At 40.8% G+C, this 27,889-nt stretch overlaps 1 protein-coding gene across 6 annotated transcripts in view; it reads left to right on the top strand.

Annotated features, from left to right (window-relative positions):
• LOC126383654 (uncharacterized) overlaps positions 1-20,475 on the top strand; it is a 62,709-nt gene extending 42,234 nt beyond the window's left edge. Inside the window, exons 1-4 of one of the 6 annotated variants that reach the window (XM_050034238.1) lie at positions 21-173; positions 1,998-2,171; positions 15,051-15,182; positions 20,347-20,475. In XM_050034238.1, the coding sequence (XP_049890195.1) occupies positions 2,103-2,171; positions 15,051-15,182; positions 20,347-20,409 (264 nt within the window). In that variant the 5' untranslated portion in view covers positions 21-173; positions 1,998-2,102 and the 3' untranslated portion in view covers positions 20,410-20,475. Of the gene's footprint in view, positions 1-20; positions 174-1,789; positions 1,911-1,997; positions 2,172-3,712; positions 5,019-15,050; positions 15,183-17,412; positions 17,583-20,346 lie in introns of those variants that run through there. The other 5 variants (XM_050034239.1, XM_050034233.1, XM_050034234.1 and 2 more) reach the window with 5 other exon arrangements.
• Positions 20,476-27,889: the final 7,414 nt, after the last annotated feature.

Raw genomic sequence — 27,889 nt, forward strand, 5'->3', positions numbered from 1 at the left:
AAGTCGCGTTACATGCGCACGCTGCTTTGGCTCCAGCTCACCTCCCGTGCCTGGAAGTGTGAGGAGCGCACTGCGCCCTCATCTGGCGCGCCTGTTGCAGGGCGCTGAAGTGGCTTTCAACTCACCTGCTCCTAATGAATTAGACATTTCAGCGAACTTCAGCAGACCTTGGGGTGAGTTTAATGGCTTGTATACGGGTTTCCCCCTCAGTTTGTGTGAATAATGTATGGGAATGCAGTCCAGAAATAGCTGAGATAAGGGGAAAACATCCCGACGTGCCAGTCAGCAGCTGATGCCCAAAGCTTTTATGATTTTTTCATGATGGTATCCACGTTGTTTCCAACTCACTTCCACCTTTCGCACAGTGTTCCTGCTTGTGTAGCACCAGTTTTTGACTTTGAACCACACACACGTTGGCTAAAATGACAGTGTGCACGTTTTAATTAAAGTTATAATTTATTAAGGTGATGAACAAAGGTCTGAGATAAAAGTGACTTCACGTCCCTCAGTGCTGATATGAGGAGCAATCAAGTCATAATGAGATTGTGATGAAAGCTGTTTGGCATCCTGAATATCTGACCTTAAAACTTTTCATCAAAGCTTCTGAAATATCCGTTATTTAAATGGGTACAAGTCTCATTGAGATTAAAAATGTCTTTTTCAAGACCGAGATGGAAACACAGCTTTGCTCTTGGCTTCAAAATCAGAATAGGGTTTATTGTTAGGTAGGTTTTCACAAGGAGTTTGTCTTGGTGTTCGGTGCATAGCCTACAATATGCATATTGAGAGGAAATGAAGATTAAAGCAAGTACTGCAAAAAATAAAACACATAACTTTAGAATAGCAAAATTCCAATAATAAAATATGAAAAAAGTGAGTAATATTTATGTTTCAAAACGAGAGAGCTGCACAGCTTTGTGCAGGGATGTGCACGAGTTTACAGCATTGAGAATATGTGCAATATACATACAAAGATAATAGACCAGAGGATGTGAATTAGTGCACTGGTGACCTGACGTACAGAGCCATTTAATAATGAAATGTTTATCCAGCCTCATCTCTCCCACACCACACACTCTTATATGATATATTATTCATCAACAAAGTGTTGTAATTTTTACAGTAGGAGACAGCCAAGGCCAGAAGACACTGTAGCCACACACTCATACTTACACTAGGGAGGCATGGTGTTCAGCCAAGCCCTGTGTTTGTCTGCCAGGGGACATTTTAGGGTAGAGGCAGCGTGCCTCTCCATATTTTGTGCTCTCCCACCACTGCATTCCTGACGTAGCGTCAGTGACTCAGATACAACAGGACCCCACAAGGAGCTCCTTAACACAATCACGTCATCGTTCAGTTATTGTATGGAAGCATTTATTTACAATGAGTGTGAGATGAGATTATAGTTTGCATAATGTGATGATGCACAGTGTGTTAATCTGTGTCTGTGTCTCTTTATCTGGATGTTATTTCAACTGGTTAAGAAAAAAGGTGCTAATTAAAAACTCACGGACACAGTTTGATTCAAATGAAGTCAGGTGGGTTTTTACCAGGTTATTATTAATTGCTACCTGTGTGTGTGTGTGTGTGTGTGTGTGGGGGGGGGGGGGGTTTATATCTTGCATTCTTTGATCTAACACACAAAAATCTCAGACGTATCAGTGAGTTGATTTTGACCAAGCTGTGGTTAATGATAAATCCTGCCAATCCAATGAGCACCAGCCACTTTACTATGGCCTCATTCCCACACGTGTGACACGTTTATCACTGACTGCAGCTAAAGGGCTACATCATGTTGACCATGAAAGATGGAAGAAATTGCATGGCAGAGGCTTTCACAAAGATACGAGGGCATGCGACCTGACGCAGGGTCTCACAGGGTCATCATGTAACAGTGAAGATCATGACTGGTATTAGTATTTGAAATGTAACAGTTTAGGAAGGTGTTGACTCACCAGATTTTATCAGCTGTGACATGCGTTTCTGTGTGTGATAAGGTCAGCAGGTCTGGAGTCGGCAGTGGCTGATGTCCTTTTGCCCCGCGGTGATGCAAGAATGTGTACCATGAATGAACAGAGAGACGTGGAGTCCGAGCAGCCGTCATGACCATAAATGGAGAAGCAAGGGAGATAACGAGTGACCTAACATCCACTGTCGACGTGGGACAGGAGGTACTCACTGAGCAGGCTACAGACACACACAGGCACTCATGTACTCTGCTACCACACACACAGAGCACCAGCAGGTATGCGCAGCTGGTGTACCTGCTGGTGCTCTGTGACTTTCTCTCACTTCGCCTCTCTCTGTCCCACAGCCCTCCAAAATACAACAGACATGCATGCGAAAGTAAATAAATAAATTATTATCTATGATGCAATTAAGCCAATATCACACAAGAGGGAGTGCTGTTGTGCTGAATATCAACACAGCACGACCTTGAGTGTGATATTGCTTTTATACGACAGTTCTACAAGCACTACTTATTAGTTAACAGTAATAAGCAACAACAGATTGTGATTTGTTTGTTTATTAAATCATTTATTCGGCTCTGCGACTGGACTGTTGCCAAGAAACACACAAACATCCCCGCACAGTAGCTTGCTACTTTGTGAAGGTCTACACATTACCTCAGGCCAGCTACTTTGCACCACGTGCATTTATCTATATGTTCCATTTATTGTGCAACAGGTGACATAAGAGAATGACGGTTGCTTTAGGTCAACTGCTTGATCAGACCGTACTGTTGCGAAATCAGCTGATGCCATAAGAGCACACCTGGAGGTTTGCAGCAGAGTATTCAGGCTTCTTTACTTCATACTCTTCTGATGCCTTTTCATGATTTAACCCAAGTGTTATTTGTGTACATATTTGCGATGCAGAGCTTGTTATGACAACCTGTAATGACAGCTTATAAACAGATATGAGTTAAAACACCTGTAAGACGGAGTGATAGGTGCGATGTCCCAGTGATGTTGTGCTCTATATCAGCACCAATGGAATGCCTCTTGTTCAATTAAATAACTTCGTTGGAAATTATTTTAGTATAATGAAAAACATCTGTTGTGGATAACAGTTTTAGTGGTTGCTGTGTTTGGTATACTTTGCCATATTTATATTTCATTTACATCTCTGTTTGTGCACACTAACAGATTATAGAAACACATTATAGATACTCACATCTGGATCTTACAATTTAGGTATTCGTACATTTACCTTGGTGCAAAAAATTGAATTGAATACCAATACAACTATAACTGCACAAAGAGAGCTAGAGTAAGATGAACAGGGGAAAACAAAAAATCAACATTTATCTATTAAGACTCCCCTTTTGCACATCTAGGTCAATTTTGGGGGTAGGGCATCTTTTTCACCATCTGGGCTCTCGCACAAACACAGACCATTTGCAGGCTCCTGGTTCACGGCTAGGTATGACATCATGCAATGTGACATCACTTCCCTCTGAGGCAAGTCACCGCTCACTCGACTGGAGCGTGAACACATAGCCATGCAGGGCTTTCTGTGTGTGCCTGTGTGTGTGTGCATGTGGGCACATGACATCACAGCGTCATCACTGCCCATCTCCATAGCCAAAGCTGTGCCTCTTGAAGCAGAGATTATGTCAGAAAGTGCCATGCTAGCAGAGCTGCTGCGGCTGCTGTTGTTGTTGTTGTTGTTGTCGTTGCCTTGATTACATTTTTTTCCTTCCTTTCAGTCGAAAGAAGAGCAGCAAAAGGCAGCTGACGTATTAGGCAAAAGGAGGGACTTGTCTTCCCAAACATGAGGAAAGGCCAGAGGGCGAGCAGCTCCTCTGAGTCTGAAGAGAATCAACGGTCAGCGGATTATAAAGAGCAATCGTCACCACGTGGGTGCTCATCAGATGAAGATTCATCATCAGATTCAGATGTGGAAGCAGAGAGTGCGATGAAGAGGAGCCAGAGGTTCAGCAGCTCTTTCAGCTTCGGGGAAGATGACCAACTACAGTCAAAGAATGAGGACAGAGATGAAGAACTGTCTCCAAAGAACTCTAATGGAGTAACAGAGCTGGTGGAGGCAGAATTAGCAGCAGAATGCCAGCGACTCGAGAACCGCAATGTTTTTTGCGACACAAATCATCCTCCAAGGTCAGGTTTATTCAGGCCTCAGCAGTTATGGCTGGCAATGACAAGATGCCTTGCCCTCCGATGGCCTCCTTGTCTGTCCATTAACAGACAGAGTAGCAGGAAATTAGCCTACCAAGTGGACCTTGACCAATCGGAAGACACACAGTCTTCTGTCAGCTCTGAATCAACCAATGAGAGCTCTTCAAGTACATCTAGCGGTGATGATGGAGAAGTGACACTGGTGAAACACGAGGAAGAGGAAGTCCGAAGCAGAGGGGTTAAAAGTGGTCCACCCACTTGTCGTGGGATTTCCCGTTCCACACCGAGACTGCCAAGAGCCAGACAAGCAACAGACTCTGTGTTAGCTTCATTGATCTTGGAGAAAGAAATGTTCCTGAGGATTGAGCTGGTAGATTCAGGCACTGAGAGGGATGATTTACGGTACCGGGCAGAGTGGAAGCTGTCAGAGAGAACTAAGGAACTGGCAGAGGGAGTCTGGCTCTCTCGAAGCCAAAAAATTGATGGATTGACCTATTAAGTTGGAGGCTTGGCTGCCTTTGATGGGGTAGTTTTTTATTATTCACCCATCAAGTTAGATTGGTTATTGCAACCATCAGTAAATTGGTTATTATAATCATCTAATCTTAGTTTGTGTGACTGCTGATTAGAAGTGGCCTAGATTTCAACGAATAATCAGTCAGGTTGGCTTTGCATGACTGCTGTGTAAACCGCTGTGTGCTGATACAAACGCTGTGACTGTAGCTAACTAATTAGAAAGGCTATTTTCAGAAACACAGCACAGCTCGGTTGGTGTTAATGTTTATTTTTCTGCCTTTCTGGGTCTCTCAGAGAACATTTTATACTTGACTGGTTCCACGTGTGGGAGTCGAAGAAGACTTTACAGAATATGTCATGTATTAATAAAAGCCTTTTTTGTGATAGTGGGGTTTATTTTTTTTGAATAAGAATTTATACTTTACAAGAGAAATGTACATAGTAATAGTAAAGGGCCACCCTACTTGTCAGATCATGCTCAAATTTCTCAAAAGAAATCCATATGAGGAGAATTTGGAACATTTTGTTTCTCGTGGTTTGTTTGTATGCTTAGAACAATTTTATGTTTGAATTTCCCAGCAAAATAGGATTTATAGTCATTGTGCATTGGAACAATAGCACAAAAACAGTGTGTTTTTATACAGATACCAAAGAAATTCAACACGGATTACAGTCCAAGCCCAAAATTAAAATTTCATGGTCAGTGTGTGCCAGCAGTCTTTAGTAAATCCCACTTTTTATTCATTTGGTGATTTGTGTTTTAAAAGTCTCCGACAGCGTGTTAAATGTCTTGGGGGTTGTGTGTGTGTGTGTGTGTGTGTGTGTGTGTGTGTGTGAGCATGATGGGAATTATTTAAATGTAGTTCATGTCTGTCAGAACAACTACATTTCCAAAGTGCTTTAACAGTCTCCCAGCAGAAGAGAATTACGAGTTGGGTTTTTATCAAAGCTCAGATCTAACAGCCTTTCATTACAACGTAATGAGACAAAAGACATGAAGGCAATACAATTTCCTCAAATTCTGACAGTCAGGCTGTTGGGCTCCTTTTGAAGCAACTACATGAAATATGACTGTGTAGCTGCATAATTATGATTTTACACTATGAGTGCTATTATAATGGCTGCTTTCCCGAACAGGAGCATTCCTCAGTGTGTGTATATAGCAGAGTGATGACCTGTTTTCTGCATGCATGCACATGCTTTACAACTCTTTACATAACAGAGCTATGCTTTGGCTGATGTTATGAATGAGAATATGCACAGTATGTGAACAGTCTAGCTCCTTAAGCAAACAGTAGTGATGCATTCGACTATCCTATTTTAGGTAAGTTTAAAGCATTGACTGTATAAAATAATGGACACTGTGGCATCACTCCTGTTATAAAGCCTCTAGTTTGGCACTCTGGCCATCGCCATCTTGGAAGTTTTGAGCTAGAAGTGTTCATATTTGGTTGAGAAGGTGGAGGTAACCTTAACACTAGCTGCTAGCTTGGTTAGCACAGTGCATTACAGTGTATTGTTAACTGTAATAATGCTAATGCTAATAGTGAAAACAAGCTTAAAACTATTGAAACAAAATGCACTTAAACTGATCAAATTCCTTAGCGGGTCTTTTAGTACAACCGAACACTTAACGGCGATCGAATGCTAACGCTAACTAACTTTCATGTACTGAAAACACACTGAAATAACAACCATATACCTTTTGAATCTGGGGTTACACCAGCAATACCTAATCAATGTTGCCACTGCGGTAGTGACTTGTCAACAGATGCCATACTCCCGTCACTCACTTGCTTCTGGTGCCAGCCTCAAGTGGCCAATCAAAGAACTGCAGTTTCTGGCACTGCGTTGGCTAAACTTTCAGCCCAGGAGGTTACTGCTTGGTGTAAAGACAGCATACCATGCAACACATCTTTTTAATGCAGTACTTTTCTAGACCATACATGGTCAACAATCCTACTGTCATTTTACTTGTCATCTTTTACTCTACTTCACTTGCATTCTGTTTCTGTGTACACATTCATAGACGGCAATACATCATGCAAATCACATCTTGTAACAAAACACATGCATCAACTCGGCCTATCACTGGAACATTTTTTTGTTTTCCCTGCCATGTGACTGATTATTGTAACCATACGAAAGTAGAGCATATTTGCATTGAGGAGCTGAAATGGGGGATAGAGGCATATGAGAGAGTTGCTCGGCTTGACTGCCAAATTCAGTTACCCTCATCACTGTAATGAGAAGTACTGTGGAAACAGGAAGGCGAGAAAGGAGGGAGATGGGAGGGTATGGACACTATTGTTTATTTATTTCTTTGACATGTGCAGAGTGGCGTATGCATTTTTTTTGTATGAATTCGATTATGCTGGCCCAGGGCAACATTTGGAAGATGAAAAAACAGCAGGAGAGAATGAAGAAGTGTCTATAAGGCAATGTGTGCATATGTGAAAAGGATGAGGAAAAGGAAAGAAATTAGTGTCATCTGTTGTGAGCCAGGAGTTTCATCCCTAAAGCCACAAAACTGGCAGCCCATCATCACTAATGACTGCCTCATTAGGCAAATGATACATGTACCACAGCACAGACGATGACACAGTCTTACAGCGAGCATTCAGTGATAACTCGATTCCTCTTGGGTAAATTCTGATTAAATAGTGAATGCGTTGCTCTTCATCTCTGAGTCATTACAGAGTATTGAAACTAGGAAAAATAGCAACTGGAAGACTAATATTAAGTCTGACTTCTTAAGACTGCATATTTCTTCCAATTAGTTTAGGTGATTTATGCATTTGATACATGTGAATTCATTCAGGCAATTATTTTTCTTTTAAGTTTTTCCAGATCCATTGTTACTAGATAATGAACTTTAAAGGGTGACTTTGGTATTTTTTTTAACCTGGACCACATTTTCCTATGTTTTTGTGTTTAAGTGACAAGTGCTTGTTTTTGCCAAGTTTTTATTCCAAGTGTCTGACAACAATATGGAAGGGATCCCCACCGAGATAGACCTTTTTGTTAAAAAATAAGAACCTTTTTGTTTGACCATAAACAGCCCCGATATTGCCATCACCTATTCCACCAACACTCAGTTTAATTTAACAGTAATTTTAGCGTGTATAGAGCCAGCATATGTTCACAGCGAACAAGGTGAATTAAGGATTTATTTCGACAAGACCAGAGTTGGTGATTGCTGCAATGTGGGAAAGACAAACCTCGATTTCTCTCGATTTTGCATTAAGTGTTTTTTACAATGATAAAATGATGTGCTTTAATGGGGTTTGGTGGGTTTGGGTTTTGCAGACACTTAATGTCTGTAATAATGATCTGAGCCTGTCCGTGTCAAAAACAAGCACTTTTAAGGGATGTAAATTGACGGTGCTGACATGCCCAAATGGTTACATTGCAGCCTGTGAACGAAGTTGAATAATTGTTGTTCCCATTAGTCACTTAGACACAAAGACCTGAGAAAACTGAGTTGAAAAATACGGATCTTATCCTTAAGTGATACACTTTATTAAATGATTCTCTGTTACACCTTGTATAGAAATCCATCTGCATCTGAGCTATTCCAAAAATCTAGAGAGATACTCTTGGCTTTGAGCCTAGTTATGAAACATCAACAAGTGGTCCAAGCTCCTAAACAATTAACAACTTAAAATAATATAGTGTAGGAAATTGTGTTGGACAGCACCCTATATGAAAAAGTTATGGAATTATATTGATTTCATTTTTTCTATTAATCGTTTCATTCCTTTTTGGTTTGGCAGGGCTGCACATGTCACAGATACATGTTTCATACATTCTACACAAGTAAGCAGTTGTGTATAACACAAAACCTACCAACTGTGTCTTACAAGGTTTAACTTCTGAACATGAAGTGTTTTGTGACTTTGGCTGGCTATTCCAGAAACTATCAACAAACTGATCTCCTCTGACAGGAAGCACTCGAGATTGTAATGACACTGTCATACCCTGGCAATCGTCAAGACTGCAGGAGTGAAAGAGAGAAGTGTTTCTCATCCGTCTCCAAGAGAGGGTAAAAGCATAGAACGGCATGTCCCTCTCTCCCAGTTCATCCTCTCAGTCATACAAGTGCATTTGTAAACTGTGCTGGAAGGAACCGTCCCCAAAGATAGTTACATAACGTGTTGATGGGCCGCAAATCCCAGCAGAGGACACACGTTCCAGTCGCCAAAGGACAAATGTGACTTCATGGAATTTTGAGGTTTTAGGAGGCTTGTCAGACGGTAATTGCTTTATCTCCTTGGCCTTTTAGTTATACTCTATTAGATTTCAAGCTTTTTTCAAAAATCCATATGGCTCTACCCCCAAATATAAGCCCACTACTACTTTACGAATGCATTTAGTCACCTTACATGTCCTCTCTTAGATTATCTAATGACCAAAGTCTTATATAGGAAAAGCGGTCTTACACACTTACGTAATGTAAATATTAGTCTTGGCCTCTGGTGCAATTCCTAACTACTCTAGAAATGTACAGCGAGAACTGAGGATCTCTGTCCCTCATGACAGGCTTTAAATAAATTAGATAGGATTGCACTGATCTATAAACAGAAATCTGCACATATGTAGAATCTGTCGGCAGTGACAGAAGACTTTGGTATTGATAGGGTTCTGGTATCTGTTTATGATCTGAGTAGTATTGACAGATCACTTCTAAGCAGGTGTTGTTGCGAAATGCAGTCTTGGAACCCATCAGCTATTGGCTGTCAACGATTTATCGATTAACGATTTAGCTTTTCTCTAATTTATCTGCATTCATATGCAGATATCTGTTCATAGAGATCAGCCTTAATGTTGTCTGGACCTCAAGTTGCTAACCAAACTGTAGACAACAACAGGTGCACAGAAGAGAAGGGGTTGGACCTGAAATCGGCTGGCTACACTAGTTTTTCCTAAATATTGGCCATTGTCAGACAATAGCCTGGATTTCAAGATTGGGATTACAGTATAGCCTACTACTTCCCTGCCATGTCCTTTTTGCACAGAGTTTATCTTCATATGGGTTTGCTGTGGTTTCTTCCCAGACATGCAAGCCAGATAGACTGGAGACTCAAATATATAGTACATTGCATGAATCCGAATATGTGTAAGCCCTGTGATGGATAAATTATCACTCAGGGTGTTTTCCCTTTTACCATCCAATGTTAACTGGAAAAGGTATAGCCTAGAATAAAGTAAATATTGTTGTTAAAATTATTTCCAATCATAGGCCATCTGTTGTTGAGAGCAATTAATTAAAAATTTTGGAAGTTCGGAAAGTTTGGAAAGTTAATTTCCACATCTATTGCATTTTCATACAATTTTAACAGGATGCAAGGAGGAAGGAGAAAAAAAGGTTAACTTAATGCATATCGGGAGGATGTAGACAGAATAATTAAACACACATTTTTGAGTTTTGAATCCACACACTTACAAAGACATTTTGGTAACACTTTACTTGAAGGTATCTACATAAGAGTGACATGACACTGTCATAACTATGACATGGCATTATAAGGACATCCCAAAGAAATTTAATGTCAGCTTGTCATGACAAAGACAACTTCTGGTAATGTCACTTTAATTATTGTCAACACAATAATTAAACACAATAATTATTGACACTTAATGACAGCAGTCATAAACGTTTATGACATGTACATAATGTTTATGACAAGTTCATGGCAGTGTCATGTCATAGTTATGACAGTGTCATGTCACCCTTATGTAGATGCCTTCAAGTAATGTGTTACCGACATTTTTTCACTTGTGTAGTATAAGCCCAGGTATTCCATGCATGCATGTATTCTGCAGATTCATTTGTATAGATTTATCTAGGTACATAATTTCCTGTCTGCATCTGTGTAAACATTTGTAACAGAGGAAAAGTGTTTCATTTGTGTCAGTAAAGGGGAGATTAGTCCCCGTCACCCTAGCTCGCTTTGCTTTTTATATGTATTATAGGTGCATCTTATCATTTGCATGTGTGTGTGGTACATAGCAAAGCCTCAGGTGTGAGCTTGCTGAAGTAAAATAATACCAATAGTGGCACATGGGGGCAAAGGGGACACTTGGCAAGTTGAACGCTTGACTCAGGATGATGTATTGGAGTTGGGAGTCGATGGTGTGTGTGTGTTTATGTATGTGCTGTGTCTCTGTGGAGGACAAAGGAGAGTGTGATGGATGATTCCAGCGGGGCATTTGTGATGACGGCCAAGATTAGTCAGCCCTGGACACACACACATACACACACACACACACACACACACACACACTGGCCAAAAGTACTCCAGTGACATCACTGGCTGTTTGGGATTCTTATGAGATGTGTTCGTCCTTGTTCAACTGCTGCATGTGCATGGGATACCAAGGTGGACTGAAGTTATGCTACAGCACACAGTTGGTTGACTGTATGATAGATTACTACCATGAGACTCCAAAGTGTTCCTGCCTGTTGTCACTGTTGTCCGAGCTGCAGTCATCACCTGAACTTCACTCACATTGTCGGCAAAAGCTTCAGCTGGGGATTATGTGCCTCAAAGCCATAGTGGACATTGCTGCAGAGAGGGATGGGCATGACTGATTTTCACTAATATTTCCCATTATTAATGCCCTTCCTCCATCCTCACCCATGAAATCCAGTAAGCCTAAAGCAACTGGATTTGCTGTGTAGTAAGAAATTTAATTTCTCCTCAGCTGTGGAGCCTCATCAAATTTTTTTCCCCCATCAGAACTAATGCCGCCTTTTAAGATGAGTGGTGATATATTCCATGACCTAAATGATAAAGACCCTTTTAATTTTCAATAGTGTTAAATGAAACTTGCTTAAAGGAACAGTTCACCCCAAAATCAAAAATACATATTTTCCTCTTATCTGCAGTGCTGTTTATCAGTCTAGATTGTTTTGGTGTGAGTTGCTGAGTGTTGGGAAAATCAACCGCAGAGGCACCTGCCTTTTCTTGAATATAATGGAAGTAGATGGCACTCAAAGCAACAAAAAATACATTTAAGAAAACTCAACAGCAATGTCTCTTTTCAGAATTCATGACCTGGTTACTCAAGATAATCCACAGACCTTGTTTTGAGTAATTTCATAAAGGAGCTATTTTCCTTCTACTGAACTACACCCACCAACTGCATCATCGCAGAGAGGGCGTAGTGGCGAGATGCGAACATTAATGGTGTCCTACTCGGCTGAGCTGTAATGTTAGCTAGCTCAGTGGTGCTAGGTGAGTTAGCAGTAGATGCAGGCTTTTCTCTGGGCAGTGATACGGATGACAGATGTAGTTTGGCAGAAAGAAAATAGCCCTGTTCCATGAACAACGTATAAACTTAGCATATCAGCGACATTACCTTCTCCATCATATCCCAACTGCTGGGCGATATCAAGCCATATATTGTCCTTTACTTGGCTGTTGTCGCAGTGTTAAGATGTTTCTCCATTTTGGCAGCAAGCTAGCTATGACCTGTGTTTATGACATCATATGGAACAAAGGATTATATTGGTCAAACATATATTTCCACAGGTAGAGATCTTCTGAAATCAAGGTCCATCTAAATATTTTTTCTCCTTTTCTCTTTCTATATATCAGCAGTTGGTATGGATTTCATTTATAGGGTTTTTCTTGGCAATACAGTCCTGAACTGTATGTCAAATGCATCTCTCAGGTTCAACATCTCTTACTCTTCTAATAATTTTCCCTGCATTAACTAGAGCTGTGAGGCTCCTGTAGGTGATTGCCCCCAGTTCAGTGGTGTAAAAAGTCATTGAAATCCATACTTAAGTAATTGTGGTAATGTTTAATTCATAATGTCTCCATAAAGAGCTGGATGCCTGATGTGAAAAAGTCTGATTTAAATAACAGCTAATTGATCTACGCCTTTCATTATGGTCAGTAAGATATAAGTACTGCTGAGTATAGGGTGTAGGAGGAAATTTTCAAAGTCTAGAAACACCACTGAGATTGAATGAGTAGAATGTGGGTGAACTGCATGGATATGGATTTGTTTTCTGGCTAATTTCTGAAGAGGTCATACACACTTTTAATACACAGTATGGCAAGTTTCATGGACTTTTACATTATATGCCGTTTACATAGATGGTTATCTTCTGGCTACATTCAATTTTTCCAGAAGATAAGAAATGTTTATCTTTACTCTTTTAGAAATACTGTAGATTTTCTAAGAGGAAGAAACTCATATAATGGAAACTGTCAACACAGTCTGCCATTCTTTAATTTAAGGGTAAAAAAAAATCCCTGCAGGAATGCTTGTGACATGAGTCAAGTCATGATGACTGATTCTAGGTAGTGGCTCAAAGAAAGCCTTTTTGCAAGACACTGAGTACTATATACATCGATGCGCTTGGGTGATAATGTGCAGAGGTTGCTGTCAGGGAGTAGCCACAGTTTTCTTGAAAATGCCTCGGGAGGGTGTCCGGTTTCACAAGAAGTGCTGGTGAAAAATCAGCCGTGTTACACTGTGATGTCACACATGTTGGAAGGGAAATGCATTGCTTGACATTACTTAACCTTCGTGAAAATGTTCCAAAATGCATCAGACATAAAAAGCACCTTGTTTTAAGGTTCAGCTAATCTCTGTTTTGCAGTCAGAACTGATCAGAGAGTAATGTGCCGTAAGAGCAACCCTTGCTGTTCTTTGATGCAACTTAACACAGGTCAGCTGACTACAGTCCATTCCTTAGCATGTGCCTATGTTTTCTCCCAGTTTTCCCCACATAAACCATCATACCATTACATACTGCCATTTTTTAAGTCTGGGCAGGAAGAAAATTAAATCACATGGTTGCAGTGATTGTAAAATCTTGGGTTTGTGTTCCGCACTTATTCTTGATGCTCATAAGTTTCAAGAATATCAGTTTGCTGTGATCAGTATGCTGGTCTAAATATGTTGGAGAACCAAGACGGCTTTTTGCAGGCCAGTGCATCTCTTTGTACTCCCAAATATCCACAGGAAGAATTGAGGGGGAGCTATTTTAGTTTCCTGGCCTGCAACAAGTAACAACCTGCAGCATGTAACATCCATACAAGGAGCTGTAGCAATAAATTGTATAGTAATTAAAGCATAAAGGCTAAGGAATGTGAAATTTTGAGACAAGACGGTTACTAAATAGAACATATATGGCATAAATAGGATGATAAAAAAAGAAAAAAACAATAGAATAAATTAGATATTAACTAACTTAATGTCACCTCCAAGGTTCTGTCTTTGTCTCCACTAAACATGTTTTATGTAATAAGGCTGCATTGTGCACAAGAACAAAGCGGTCTTGTGAAGGCAGAGAAAATAAAGCAGACTGCAAGTGTTTACATGCCTTAGGTTATTTAGTTATGTGTAGTCCATGTTCTAAAGCCCAACTATGTACCTTTTAAATGAACTGTGACCATCTTGTGAACCAGTGGTGTAAATAGCACATTGAATATATCCAAATTTCTGTTAGCTAACATTAGCTACTGTATGTACAATACTTGACCATGTGAGACTACAGATGTAAAACAGAGTAATGTGTTGACATGAGGATGGGCACATTTACTGCCAATAAGTTCAACTCATCATCAGTATGAGAAATAATGCTAATATTGTCTCCTTAATCCAAGTTAGACAGGCTTACTCTAATGAATGAATTGTAGCAGAACAAAATGCACCCATTAAATATATGAAAAATGATGCATAGTTTATCTATCAAACCTTCCTTCTTGGAAGGCAAAAGAAGAGCCTAATTGTCTGATTGTAGGGACTTTGAAGAGTTCTCATGATGCTTTTATTGCCTTAGGGCTAACTGGTCACACAGGAGGCTACTTTATTTTATGTGTAAGATAATCACAAGGTCGGTGTAGTTCTGAGCTGCAGACATGGTTCAGCTTAACCCTGCCTGTTACCAACAAGATGCTCAGATAAGTCTATAGGTTCTTAAGCACATCTGCATGTCTATGCTTTTACTTTCTTCTTCGTGCTAATGCTTGCTCCTGTGCATCTCCTTCCCTACTAAATTCAGCTGGGGCTTGTTTAGACACATTCACATCTGCCCCACTGTACTGTACGCCTCAGTGAACAGTGCATAGTTCAAAGTATGTTACATGCACTGCCCGAGGGAGATTCTGGCATCCAAGCTGAACACTTTCAATAGCAGCCATAAATACAGCAAACAATGAGATGCATTCTTTTAGTGAGCTGTAAGAACAAATTAAATGTCATGTGCCAATTCAGCCAATCCAACTTCATGTAATGATAATTATGCTGTTTAGAGGCATTAAAAACATATGTTTCATCTGATTATGTAAGGACAAACATACTTTGAAATTGTGCAAGAGGGGGTGGATAGTATTTTTAGGCTGTTGTGTAATGCCTTGTCTTTGTCATTAGGACATCAAGGATCAAATGGCAGAGGAGGGCTGGAGTGATGGAACATGTGGATGTCCTCAAGTAAAGAGAGGGAAAAGACCAGATGGGGCCAAAAGGCCCGACAGACATGATCAGGACATGGCCAACAGAGAGGTGAGTTTCAGACATTCGGACATGACTAGGCAAGTGGTATGGTATGTCATTTTAGTCAGTGTTAAATAAATACACAAATAAATATGCCCATGAAATAAATAAACATGGCCTTGAACTAAATCCTGAAATAAGTAAATGAGGCAATAGATATATAAATACATGTAAAAAATAAATAAATAAGACTTACTTAAACCGGTTAAAGGACTTTTATATATTTCAAGGGATTTTTTTATATGCCACATTTATTTCACAGCTCTTTTTTCCATTTCTTACATTCAAATGAATGGGGCATGGTTAACTTACATATTCAGACCAAAGTCTCTGTCGAGTAGCTTGGCAAGTAGCGATATTGGGCACTGAATTCAATTAATATACTGTTTGTGAGATCGCAAATGAGACAAGAATTAACTAACCAGCATACCCTGCGGTCCCTCTGCCTCACTTCCCGCTGCTAGGAGATTACCAAACTGGGAGGAGAGCGGTGGCGCAGCTCCAGAGACACGGCTGCCACAGCTTGAATTCAACCAGTGCAAACCCCAGTGCCAGGCGTCACGGTGGGCTGGAGCAGGTGGCTGCGCTGGGTCTAACCTGTGTAAGGGCAGCAACAGAAAGTTTGCTGATCCGGCAGGAAGTCTAGAACAGTCCAGGATCAGTCTGCCCCAACTCCCTGCCAGATCTGCAAAATTCGATTTTTTTATTTTTATTTTTTGATGAATTTACTGTCTATCAGACCAGAAATTAAACAAGAATTAGATAGCTAGCAATAGCAGGGTGTGCTAGCTAGCTAACTTCAATGGTGACTCGGCGATAACGTAGCTGGTCACGCTGTTGGTGTGTTGCTCATAGTGTGAACAAAGCATAAGTGTCAGGGATGCAGGAGGTCCTGCGCTTTTGCTTTTTGCTATCATTTTAATGAAAAAACTGGAAGTATAAAACTTAAAGCAGCTGTATTCCACATCCAGAGCAGAGAGTCTGATTCAGGATATCTGCACAAGGTTCTCAACATGGTGGTGACTGAACCGGCGGCTAGCAGCTAATGGTGCTAATGATGTTAACCTGGGGGGGGAACCGGGGGCTGGAGCTACGCTTCTGCAATAATGCCTCTGGTTGGGGCTGGAGCTACGCTTCTGCAATAATGCCTCTGGTTGAGGCAGCATTACCATCTAGAGCCGCCATATGAGCGTGCGTATAGCAAAGGCAATTACTCCACCATATCTTTACATAGCAAATAGTACTTTGCTGCTTTTTTAATGCTCTGCATGTCCTATACAGAACCTTTAATAAACACTAAAGCTGTCATATATCATATTTCTGTTTATCACAGCACCCTAACAACATTGTCACCAGTGAAGGCACACTAATTCAGTTGTACCTTTTCATATTTTCAGATGCAGCAGTTACAGCCTTTGCAGTATCAGTGTATGTGAGTGATAAATGTGTGTGCAGATGATATGCCAGCCACAACTACACACACACAATTACACAATCAGCACAAACACTTTCTTGCTGATGCAGTCTACTAGGAGACATGTTCCCTCACCCAGGTGTGCAGTTGGAAATGTGTAGTGTACGTTCACTATCTGAAAAATACCTCTGTGCCACCAGAATAAATGGGCTGTCACCACACCAGGTTGGATACTGTCAGCCAAGCAGCATAATGCACAAGGCTGAGAATGGAGGAGGTGGGCAAATCAATCCATATTTTGTGTTGTTCCCTACGTTTCTGTCCACATGCAACACATTTGAAACCTACACACGTACTTTAATTGGAAAGCTTTGCTGAAAACTTTTAGAAAAGCAGCAATCTGGTTGTTGGGGAAGGTAAGAATGAACCCTGTGAACTACAAAGATAGATTTAAACATCCAAGCAGAAGTAAGGCACACTTTATGCTGACTTCAAAAAACGCGTGTGACAGCTTTCATGGAACTTATAAGAAAGTGAAATCTGGAAGAGATAGCAGGCTGGTTTATCTCTGAAGGCAGCCATGGTCCAGGCCCAGAGGCTCTGGGGGAAATCAGTCACTAGTGTGTGTGTGTGTGTGTGTGTGTGTGTGTGTGTGTGTGTGTGTGTGTGTGTGTGTGTGTGTGTGTGTGCAAAGTCTGTGTCACAAAGTCATTGTCAGAAGTTTTTTCTCCCTGCTATCTCTCCCACTCTGGCGTGCTCCTCCTCTCTGCCTCTCTTGCTTCAATCAGACTAATCATTTTCCTTGTTAATTGCTTCTTTACCCAGCAGAGCTGTCATGTCTCAGACAGACACTGTGAGGAGAATAGTGAGTTCTAAGATCTGCGTTCTACTACACCTGCTCCAACATACCAATGTGTATGTATTGTTCACATTTTAAAGGCCCAGTTTGTTGGATTTAGAGGGATACATTGGCAGAAATACTGTATACAGAAGTACTGTACTGTGTCTTTAGTGTATAATTACCTGAAAATAAGACTGGTTGCATTTTCGTTGACTACAAAATAAAAATAAAATAAAATCTTGGTCATCAGCTTTGTTATCAATGTACATTCTGTTATGTAACTATCACACTCAAGTGTATGTAGTCCATGTGCAGTTACCCTGGATAGATAAAGTGGTTATCAGTGACACATTGACATCATCCATGTCATAACTGACTTATGTAACAAAACCTGGGATCCAGCCATAGTCTCTGATATTGCTCAAATCCTGATAAACAGAGCATGTTAATGAGTTTGCAGACATGTGCATCTCTATATCCTGATTATACAAAAGTGAGCCATATGTCTGAACCTGTCGCTCAATCAAGAGACCATTATCTAACATGTAGTCTGAGTGGGCGGAAGTTCGCTGCATAGATCAGCCTGTCATTGGGCAGAACGAGCCACCCGCTGAAGTCCCGCCCTACCACCTCCGGTTGTGTAGCAGTTTTCAACCGTTTTCAACACGTCCTTTACTAACTTTTGCGGTGTTTGATCTTGTGGGGATGTAGCCATTTTTCTGCCATGGTTCGTGTCCTGTAGGCGATATTTTTGTGGGCGTGTTACACCAAAACCTGTTTCCCCCTGGCAATATTTTTGCAAGCGCACTGTTGCTGTGGCACCGCCCAGAACGATTGTGATTGGTTGAAAGAAATACAAGCAGCCGGGGCGTTTTTTTTCTCCAATCTTAAAGTGAGAGCCCAGCCAGACCTTTCTTTTCTTGAGAAAGGTCTGGTGAGTGAGACTATCTAACATGTAACAAATAATCATAATGATGTCTAATATCTGCCTGTAGTGCAGACGGCTCACCTGCCAACTACTGTGGTTTTTGGAAGTGAAACATTCTTTTAAAAAAAATATTTTAGATGATGCATCATTCTGTGTTAGTGGGTTTTTCGCCCCACCATTATCTCATTCCATCTCTACACAGAAATCCCTTTTAAACTGCTTTTCAAAAGAGGTTTATCGATAAACAGAAATCCGTAGAAGCACATAAGCTAAAGCTGGGATACCATTTAAAAAGTGTGGATTATTATGACAGTTTGAATTGTGGAACAAACATATTACTGCCAAAATAGCTCATTTCTAAAATCTAGAGACAGCCTTTTTGCAGAGGCCAACGTTTCAGCTCGGTCTGTGTGTGTTTTAGACAATCCCCGCTTACAATGCTAAATCAAGGACAGCCAGCGTGTCACTTCCTAATCAGGCAGACAGACACTGGGGTTATAAAATAAGATGAACATGGGTCTCGACACTTTTTTGTGTAGAATCAAAAACACAAGTAAAACATTCAGTCTTAAGTCAAGAAACTTCCAGATTTCACTTTGGATTTTAAACCAATTTAGCTGACACTGTTAGTGCAGTGTGTGAGCAGGTAACAGGTCAGTGTGTTGCCCAGGGACCCTGTCATATCACATTAGTTGATGTCAGGATTTAGCCCGAGTCCTTTGAGTCACAGCTCTCAGACCAAAGCAGAATCATCGCAAGCTTTCCCAGCAGCAGGATCAGGAGACAGACACACATCTATCTGAACGAGCACTGCCTTGACACTGGACAAAGACACATGGGAAAATCTCTGCCCTGCAGCTAAGCAAGACATCACTGTCATATCTCACCCATTCTATTTATCACCCCTCTCATGCCTCTTTTCACATACCCTAAGTACTTCTCAGCTCTGCTGTCAGTCCTTGCTTTGTTGCCTACACCCTTCCTCAAAGATCTTTGGTATGCAGAATCAATTTAGGATAAGAGTTCTAACGCTGGCTGAGGGGCATTGAATAGATGGTCAGACAAGTATAGTTCAAAGCTGACAAGCTGTGTCTGGATACATATTAAAGCTTGTTCAGTGCTTTCTACGTCACCTTGCCTTAGGACACACACAGAGAGAGGGAGAAATATTCATGATTGGATGAGCATCAGGGAGAAATGGGGCAGGGATTAGAAATGGGTGATAGAGACAGTCTATATGGCACCACTATTCTGTAAAACATTTTTTATCAATGACAAATAAGCATTAATAAAATTGTGTTACGCTTACATGCCTTTGTTTTATGTTTTTAAACCATAGCCGTTTTGATCAGTTCCAGTAAATCTGGTTTTGGTGGTTATGTGTTTGTCAAAACATCAGCAGTCATTATATTTTCATTGTAAGCACTGCAAGACAGAACAGTGACACTGTTGTAGTCTGAGTGCATAGCAACAGTAAACAGTGGCACAACAGAATTCATTTACATGTCTTTGCAAAATAATTGTTTCTTGAAGCTTTGTGTGGCAATACTTGATTCTCAATTGCTTACCAGGCAACATCTCAGTCAACACAGTTATTGAAGAAAACATATTGTATCCACACTCCTTTTTGACTACTGGCACTCTCCACTTTAAACTCTTTGGTTCTTTCCCTTTCTTAGCACTGTCAAGATGGGTTCAAATTCATCAGTAGTACAAATGTGTCACCACAGTTAAACTTTTTTGCAAAAGCACCGTTCAGTTTTCCTCACCTCAACAAGCAAATCCATTGAAATGAATTAATTGCAGTCCAAATTTGACTCGGGTAAATGTAAACTTACAGATTCAGACCAAAGTCTCAGTCAAGTAGCTTGGTAAGTAGCGATATAGGGCACTGAATTTGATTAATATACTGTTTGTGAGATCACAAATGAGACAAGAATTAACTAACCAGCATACCCTGTGGTCTGCCTGCCTCACTCCCCGCTGCTAGGAGATTACCAAACTGGGAGGGGAGCGGTGGTGCAGCTCCAGAGACACGGCTGCCACAGCTTGAATCCTGCGAGTGCAAACCCCAGTGCCAAGGGTCATGGTGGGCTGGAGCAGGTGGCAGCGCTGGGTCTAACCTGTGTACGGGCAGCAACAGAAAGTTTGCTGATCCGGCAGGAAGTCTAGAACAGTCCAGGATCAGTCTGCCCCAACCTCCTGCCAGATCTGCAAAAATTGATTTTTTTTTGATGAATTTACTGTCTATCAGACCAGAAATTAGACAAGAATAAGATAGCTAGCAATAGCAGGGTGTGCTAGCTAGCTAATTCTTGTGCTGTTGCTTTGCTGTGACTCTGAAATAACCATGCTCCATTTATTTGAATCTAAGAAATGTAAATAAAAACATTTGGGTTAAAAATGTGAAATAAAAGTTCCTGAAATAATTAAAAACCCATTTATTTATACCGTTGGTCGAGGCAGCATTATCAGCTGTAGCCATCATATGAGCGCACACGTAACGAAGGCAATAACTCCAATCCAAATTTGACTGGTGTAAATGCTGGTATGACAAAGCTCTTGGGCGGCTGTGGCTCAGAGGATAGAGCTGGTTGCCCACCAATCAGAGGATCGCTGATTCAATCCACAGCTCCTCCAGTATGCCAAAGCATCCTTGAGTAAGATACTGAACACCAAGTTTTCGACGACTATGACCCAAAACACACCTAGAAGATGACAACTGTCTTGCTGAGGAAGCTGAAGGTGAAGGTGATGGACTGGCCAAGTATGTATCCAACCCTAAACTCACCTGTGCACCTGTGGGGCATCCTCAAGCTGAAGGTGGAGGAGCGCAAGGTGTCTTCACATCCATCTGCTCCATGATGTCATCATGGAGGAGTGGGAGAGGATTCCTGAAGCAACCTGTGAGCTCTGGTGAATTCCATGCCCAAAAGGGTTAAGGCAGTGCTAGATAATAATGGTTGGCACACAAAATATTGACACTTTAGGCACAATTTGGACATGTTCACTGTGGGGTGTACTCACTTATGTTGCCAGCTGTTTAGATGTTGATGGCTGTGTTTTGAGTAATTTTCAGAGGAAGGTAAATCTATACTACTATACAAGCTGTACACTGACTACTTTAAGTTATATCAAAGTGTCATTTCTATAGTGTTGTCCCATGAAGAGATATAATGAAATATTTGCAAAAATGGGAGGGGTGTACTCACTTGTATGAGATACTCTACATTATACATTATTATACTCACTGCTGCCAATCTTCATGAAGCATAAGTGGACAGCAATTCAGTTAACACAATGTGTGCTCTAAAAATAAGCTCCACTATCTTTTTCTTCTTCCCGCAGATTGGTTTGAACAATAAAGATGACGTGAAGCCCAGGTCAGTTGCAGTATAAGCAGCTCTTTAAAAGGAGGAGAAAAGCCTAATATTCCTGATTATACTCTCAAAGCAAATCAATTATACTACTGGATAGGGAAATAATTTAAAATCACGTAGGAAAAAGAAAGCACTCTCAAAAACTAGATAAACTCCGCAAGGTGCACGGCCAAAAACAGTTAAAAAAGGGAAAACCGCCAGCACTCTCAAATGTCCTTTAGTTCAGTTTAATAATCCAGCTTGGATGGCAGTACCAGTACGCAGACGTTTCGACAGTAAAGTCTTCTTCAGTGTGTAACTATGGTTACGGAAGTGGCGTTTAAATATGCTCGAAGCAATCAGACCAGGTGTGTGAAAAACACTTAACACTTCCGCCATAAAATATAGTGCCAACTCACAGGCAAAGAAAAAACAGAAAAACAAACTTTAGAAAATATGTCACAGCTAATAGCAGTAAATGCCCCTAAAAACGGATATAGATAGGCATACTATACTCTGTTCATACAGAAAGGCACAGTAAACAACAATAAAAATATGTGCATAAGGGGGCAGAGTAAGTACCAAATTCTCAATTAACAGTCAGATCAAAAATGCACAGGATAAAAAATGCATAAAGTCAGTGAGTAACTGTCCCTCAATTAACAATCAGATCATAAGTGCATAAAACTGTCCCTCAATTAACAATCAGATCATAAGTGCATAATGGAGTACATAGAGTGCATAGAGACACTCTGAGTAACTGGCCCTCGTTTAACAGAAAATCATAAATATACAATAGAAATAGACAAAGTGTACAAAGACATTAAGTCATTGTCACTTACTTAACAGTCAGATCATGAGTGCACAGTAAAATAAATAAAGTACAGCAAGTCTGCGTCTTTATACCATAAATAACAATCGGGGAAAAAAATACTGAAAAAAAAAAGAAAGGAAGTTCACAGAAGTAGTCTCTCCTCCGTTAACATTCAGATCATAAGAGCACAGTGAAAACACAAAGTGCAAAAAGTCACTGAGTTAATATAGGTTCCACTAACAAGTCATCCATTTATGCACCGTCAGTAAAAAAAATATGTGCAACAGGTACAGACCACAGTATGTAGTGTGCCCACAAGACAAGCAGTGCGAACAATAAGAGAATACGGTATATTATCTATATAACGCGGCCATTACGCCAAGGCAAATATAGTAGAAGACATCATAAGTAAGTCTATAATAGTCACAGAAAACAACTCAACAGTAACTCTTCATTCATACCTTTAGGAAGCTCTGTTTGTAATCTATGGATCCAAAAAGCCTCTCTCTGTAAAAGAGCTCTCTCTCTGTCTCCCCCTCTTTTTAGTGGTTTGACTTCTTCAATTCCCTGGTATCTTAAAGAACAAACATCGTGACCTGCTGCAGTGAAATGTCTTGCTACAGATGATTTTTCATCTTTGGTTCTAATGCTGCTTTTGTGTTCAGAGATTCAGGTCTTAACCTCTCTCTAGTCTTACCGACATAGCATAAGACGCAAGGGCATTTTAACAGATACACAACAAACTTCTGAATCTGAGTCTGAATCTGAAAAAATGTTGGGGCCGAACATAACAGTCAGCTCTGATCAATTAATCATACATTAGGATCGCTAGCCAAAATGTGCCAGTGTCTCTTAATACAGTTTTTAACATCATAGGAAATATCAGAAAAAGTCAACGTGCAGACCAGGTTTGAAGTCTTAGAAGAAGATGGTTTAAGTGTTAATATAGTTGTCCTATCAATTTTTCTCTCTCTCTGGAGACAGTTGTCAAGAATATTTTTATCATAGCCTTTAGCGCTAAAGCAGGCATATAATTCAATGGCCTGCTCTTCAAAGGCAGTTTCATACTACAAATTCTCTTAACTCTAAGTAACTGGCTATAAGGTAAGCCTTTCTTGAGACCCGGAGGATGGTAACTAGAAAAGTCAAGGAAACTGTTAGTGTCTGTTTTCTTTCTATAAACCTTGGTCTCCAGGCATCCTACTTTACTAACACAAACATCCAAGAAGGAGACAGGGACATAACTATACTCCAAAGAAAAGTATAAAAGTATATGACAGCTTCAATGTTACATTTGTTAAACCCAACACTGACATCTGTAATAACGAGCTAAAAAAAAAGAGTTCACTATTGTTATAGTCACTGCTGCCAATCTTCATGAAGCATAAGTTGATAGCAATTTAATTAACACAATGTGTGCTCTAAGAATAAGCTCCACTATCTTTTTCTTCTTCCCACAGATTGGTTTGGACAATAAAGACGATGTGAAGCCCAAGTCAGTTGCGGTATAAGCAGCTCTTTAAAAGGAGGGAAAAAGCCTGATATTCCTGATTATACTCTCAAAGCAAATGAATTATATTACTGGATTGGGAAATTATTTACCCATGAAACATCAATCCTCGAGTCTCAGGCAAGTGAGTCTATCCCCGCGTTCCACATTGCATACTTTTTCTTTTTACTTGAAGCACATACTGCAGCTGCCCTAACAGAGTATGTATTGTTGCATGGAGTATGCACACAATTGGGACATACGACCTTGTCATAAAATTGCAAAAAGTACAAATGATTTGGCACACAAAGAATCTTAAGACTATCAATTAACGTTACCTTGGAGATACAACAAAATCCATTTGCAGAGCTCTTCAGAGACAGAGGTCAACCCAGACAGCAAACAACCTAATATAAAAAGTTTGTTTCAGCTCAAGCCGTTTCTTTGCTTTCCTCACTTCCATTTGTCTTCTCGTGCACTGAGTTGAACTGTCAGTCAGCGTGATTTCATTTACAGACAGGCCCTAATGTTTCAGTGCTCAATTCAACATGCTGAATTGGCCCGGAAATCCGACAAGGGCCGACTAGTGCCAACAGTGCAATACACACTGCCAAAACTAGGGTGGCAGACACTAACCAATGGCCCAACATTGACCAACAGCCGACTGTCTGCTTGGTGTGAGAGGGCTCTTAGTTATTGCAGCTTCTGTCAGTGACCTGTCATCTGTTTACGGCTCAGTTAATGTGACCTATCTTTCACTGTGCAAAGGATTGTGGGTCAGAATAACAAGAATAGCATGCTGGCTTGCATACAGTAAATGGACCTGCATTTGTATAGCGCCTTTCTAGTCATCCAACCACTCAAAGTGCTTTTTACACTATGAGTTACCCATTCACCCATTCACACACACATTCATACACTGGTGGCCAAGGCTACCATACAAGGTGCCACTCACACTCACACACCAATGGAACAGCCATCAGGACAATTTGGGCTCCAGTATCTTCTCAAGGATGCTTCAACATGCAGACTGGAGGAGCCAGGGACTGAACCGCTGATCTTCCAATTGGTGAGCTAGAGCCACCCAATATAGTAGGACATCCTGGTGTTTTTGGCATATTGCATTTAACATACTATGTATTGGGACATACTAAATCTCTTCCTGGCATGCTAAATAGTGTGGTAGTTTGTGTATTGAAACACCGATAATTCCATATGTGGCCCACCAGGTGTGTTGTGGATGTGTGTACATACAGTAACGACTTGGTCACCTTGTGCTTGGAGGGAGGGATGGTGCCTGTCTGATGTGTTGTGTTGGCTCAGATCCAAATTGGCACACTTCCTGGCGACTATGACAGCTGCCAACACTGCTGCCCATAGGGGTATGTGATATGGGCTCCAACAAAGCACAAGGCCACGTATCAATCTTTGCACATTGTGTTGAAGTCCCAAAGCACATCTCCCCTACGGTCCACTATTGTTTGGCATATCACCGCTACAAATTACAGTGGAAAGGCTTTGCTAATATGCTGGCCATTGAAGAATGAATGAATGAAATATAATGTAATATATAGTGAATACTGCTAGATTTTCAAACTGATGGCTGTGTAACTGAAAAAGTTTAGACTTAGCTGACTTATATGCCCTGCAATGAACTAGTGACCTGAATTTATTTGCCCAGTGCATGCTGGGATAGGCCCCATGATACTGATTAGGTATAGAAAATTGATGGATGAAAAGACCATGGAATAGTTAAGCTATGTTCAAGAGTATGTGACAAAGACACCAGCTGATTAGGCAACCAGACTGCACAGTATATAATTGCAATTTCTTATATCATTCTGCTGAGATGATAAGTTGAGCGCTGTCTTTAAGATAATCAAGTATCTATGTGTCTATCTAATGCCTCACTACATTCTGTAAAAAGATGGAAAATCCGGTAAAGCATGTCTGTGATCCTTCTCAGAGTCACTGGAGCCTGCAGGCTGTCTTTAAAAGCATTGGGCACAAAGGCAGGAAACACTCTTTGATAGGTCAGTCCATCATCGAGCAAACACAGAAACACAACTCATTGTATATTCACACTATAAATAACTTGAACAAGTCATCAGGAGTCCATGTTCCCCAGTTTGACACAATATAGAGCCAGGCAGCTGTTGAAATGTGGCAAGGATTGTGGCAAAGTTGCAACTGAACTGTTAGCCGTCATTTGCCAACTCAATTTGTGTGTTCGGCTTTACATACTGGCGAGATTTCACTCAATGAACAGGAGGGCTTTGATGATAATGACATCACTGTGATGACATCATCACCACTTTTTAAAAAAATTTTTTTTTTTAGTTATGATAAATTAATTGAAAAATGCCCCACTGTGGCTCTGATGTAGCCGCCTGCAGTCACCACTCTGAAGCCTCTGATTGGTTACACATCACTAGCAATAGCCTATCAACGCTGAGGCGGCCACGGACGGCAAAACTGGAGACTGAAGCTGCTGCAGCAAGCGAGCGAGCGGACTCAAACTGTGTGCCAAATGCAAGGCAGCAGATATTAGTTGCAAAAAACATCACAGTCTTTCACACATTAGTGTTTCTGCTGGTAATGTTTTGCCATTAGTGAGTGTAGTTACTGGATGTAACCTCAGTTGTATTAGTATGAGAACTGCAAGGAGAGGAGGAGCAAGTGAGACTGGGCCAGGATGCGGACAAGAGATGTGACCATTTGTCATAAAAATGCAGCGCAATGAAGATACAAACAATTCATACACCAGAAATAGGTGAAGTGGACTTGCTGATGTGCCTTCAACCTGTGGTAAGGTTAACCCTAACCCAGTGGTAATTCGCCTAACCACAATGACATGATGCTTTCACACCGCGCTAAGAAAATATCCATACCATCGCCGCCCTAATGAACTAGGGATGTGTATTGGCAAGAGTCTGGCGATGGCGATACAATCTGTATCACGATACAAAGGTTATGATTCAATACACTGCAATACTGTAAGCAAAGTGATACAGTGGGATTTCCAATTGTATTAATCACAGTCCCTGTAACACGCTAGCTGTTTTTAAATGGCCAGTGTGTAATATTTGGCATGGTTTATTGTCAAATCTGAATCTGAATCTGAATATTCTACCCATTAATATGTTTATACAAGTGTATAATCGCTATAAAATAAAATTCGTTTGGTTTTCGTAGCCTTATAATTATGCTTTTATATATATATATAGCAAGGGCCTTGCTTTAGAGAGGTCGCCATCTTGCGCCGCCATGTATGTACGGCAGCCCGAGCGGACAATCCAGCCAGCCAGAGAACGCGTTTCGCGTGTATAAATGAACCAACGAAGACAGCGGAAGGAAGGAAGAAGGAGGAGGAAACAGCAGAGAGTGTTAGTAGTTCGTCGATAGAGAGTAGTGAAAAGTTTTTTTAGTTATAAAGTTTGCGAATGGACCACACTTACCACGCAACAGGAGAGAATGAACCCGAACCGTCATCTGCGAGGAAAAGAAGACGCAACTTCACTCCTTGTGATGCACTCTCTGTGGCGCTTTTCCTCCTGATGATATATATATATGGCCTTTTTCCCGAACGCTCCTCTGGTCTCCTGCTCGTGAGGGATTCATTACAATATCGTAACACGGTTTAGATTTCTAAACATTTACCTCGTCGCTAGATAGACCTACTCCTGAAAAACTCATGTCTGCGCAAGGCTTTTTGTCCCTTCGAGGCCACCATCATTTACCCGACGGGAGGGGTGAGAGAGTGAGCCCTGCAATTTGACCACTGATGACCACTGTTTTCAACCCATTTTACACACTGGCCCTTTAAGTTAGAGTGAAAGAGTCAAACAGCTGATGATAGATTACAACACTG

This window comes from Epinephelus moara, chromosome 22 (assembly GCF_006386435.1).
Source record: "Epinephelus moara isolate mb chromosome 22, YSFRI_EMoa_1.0, whole genome shotgun sequence".
NCBI classification, from domain to species: Eukaryota; Metazoa; Chordata; class Actinopteri; order Perciformes; family Serranidae; genus Epinephelus; species Epinephelus moara.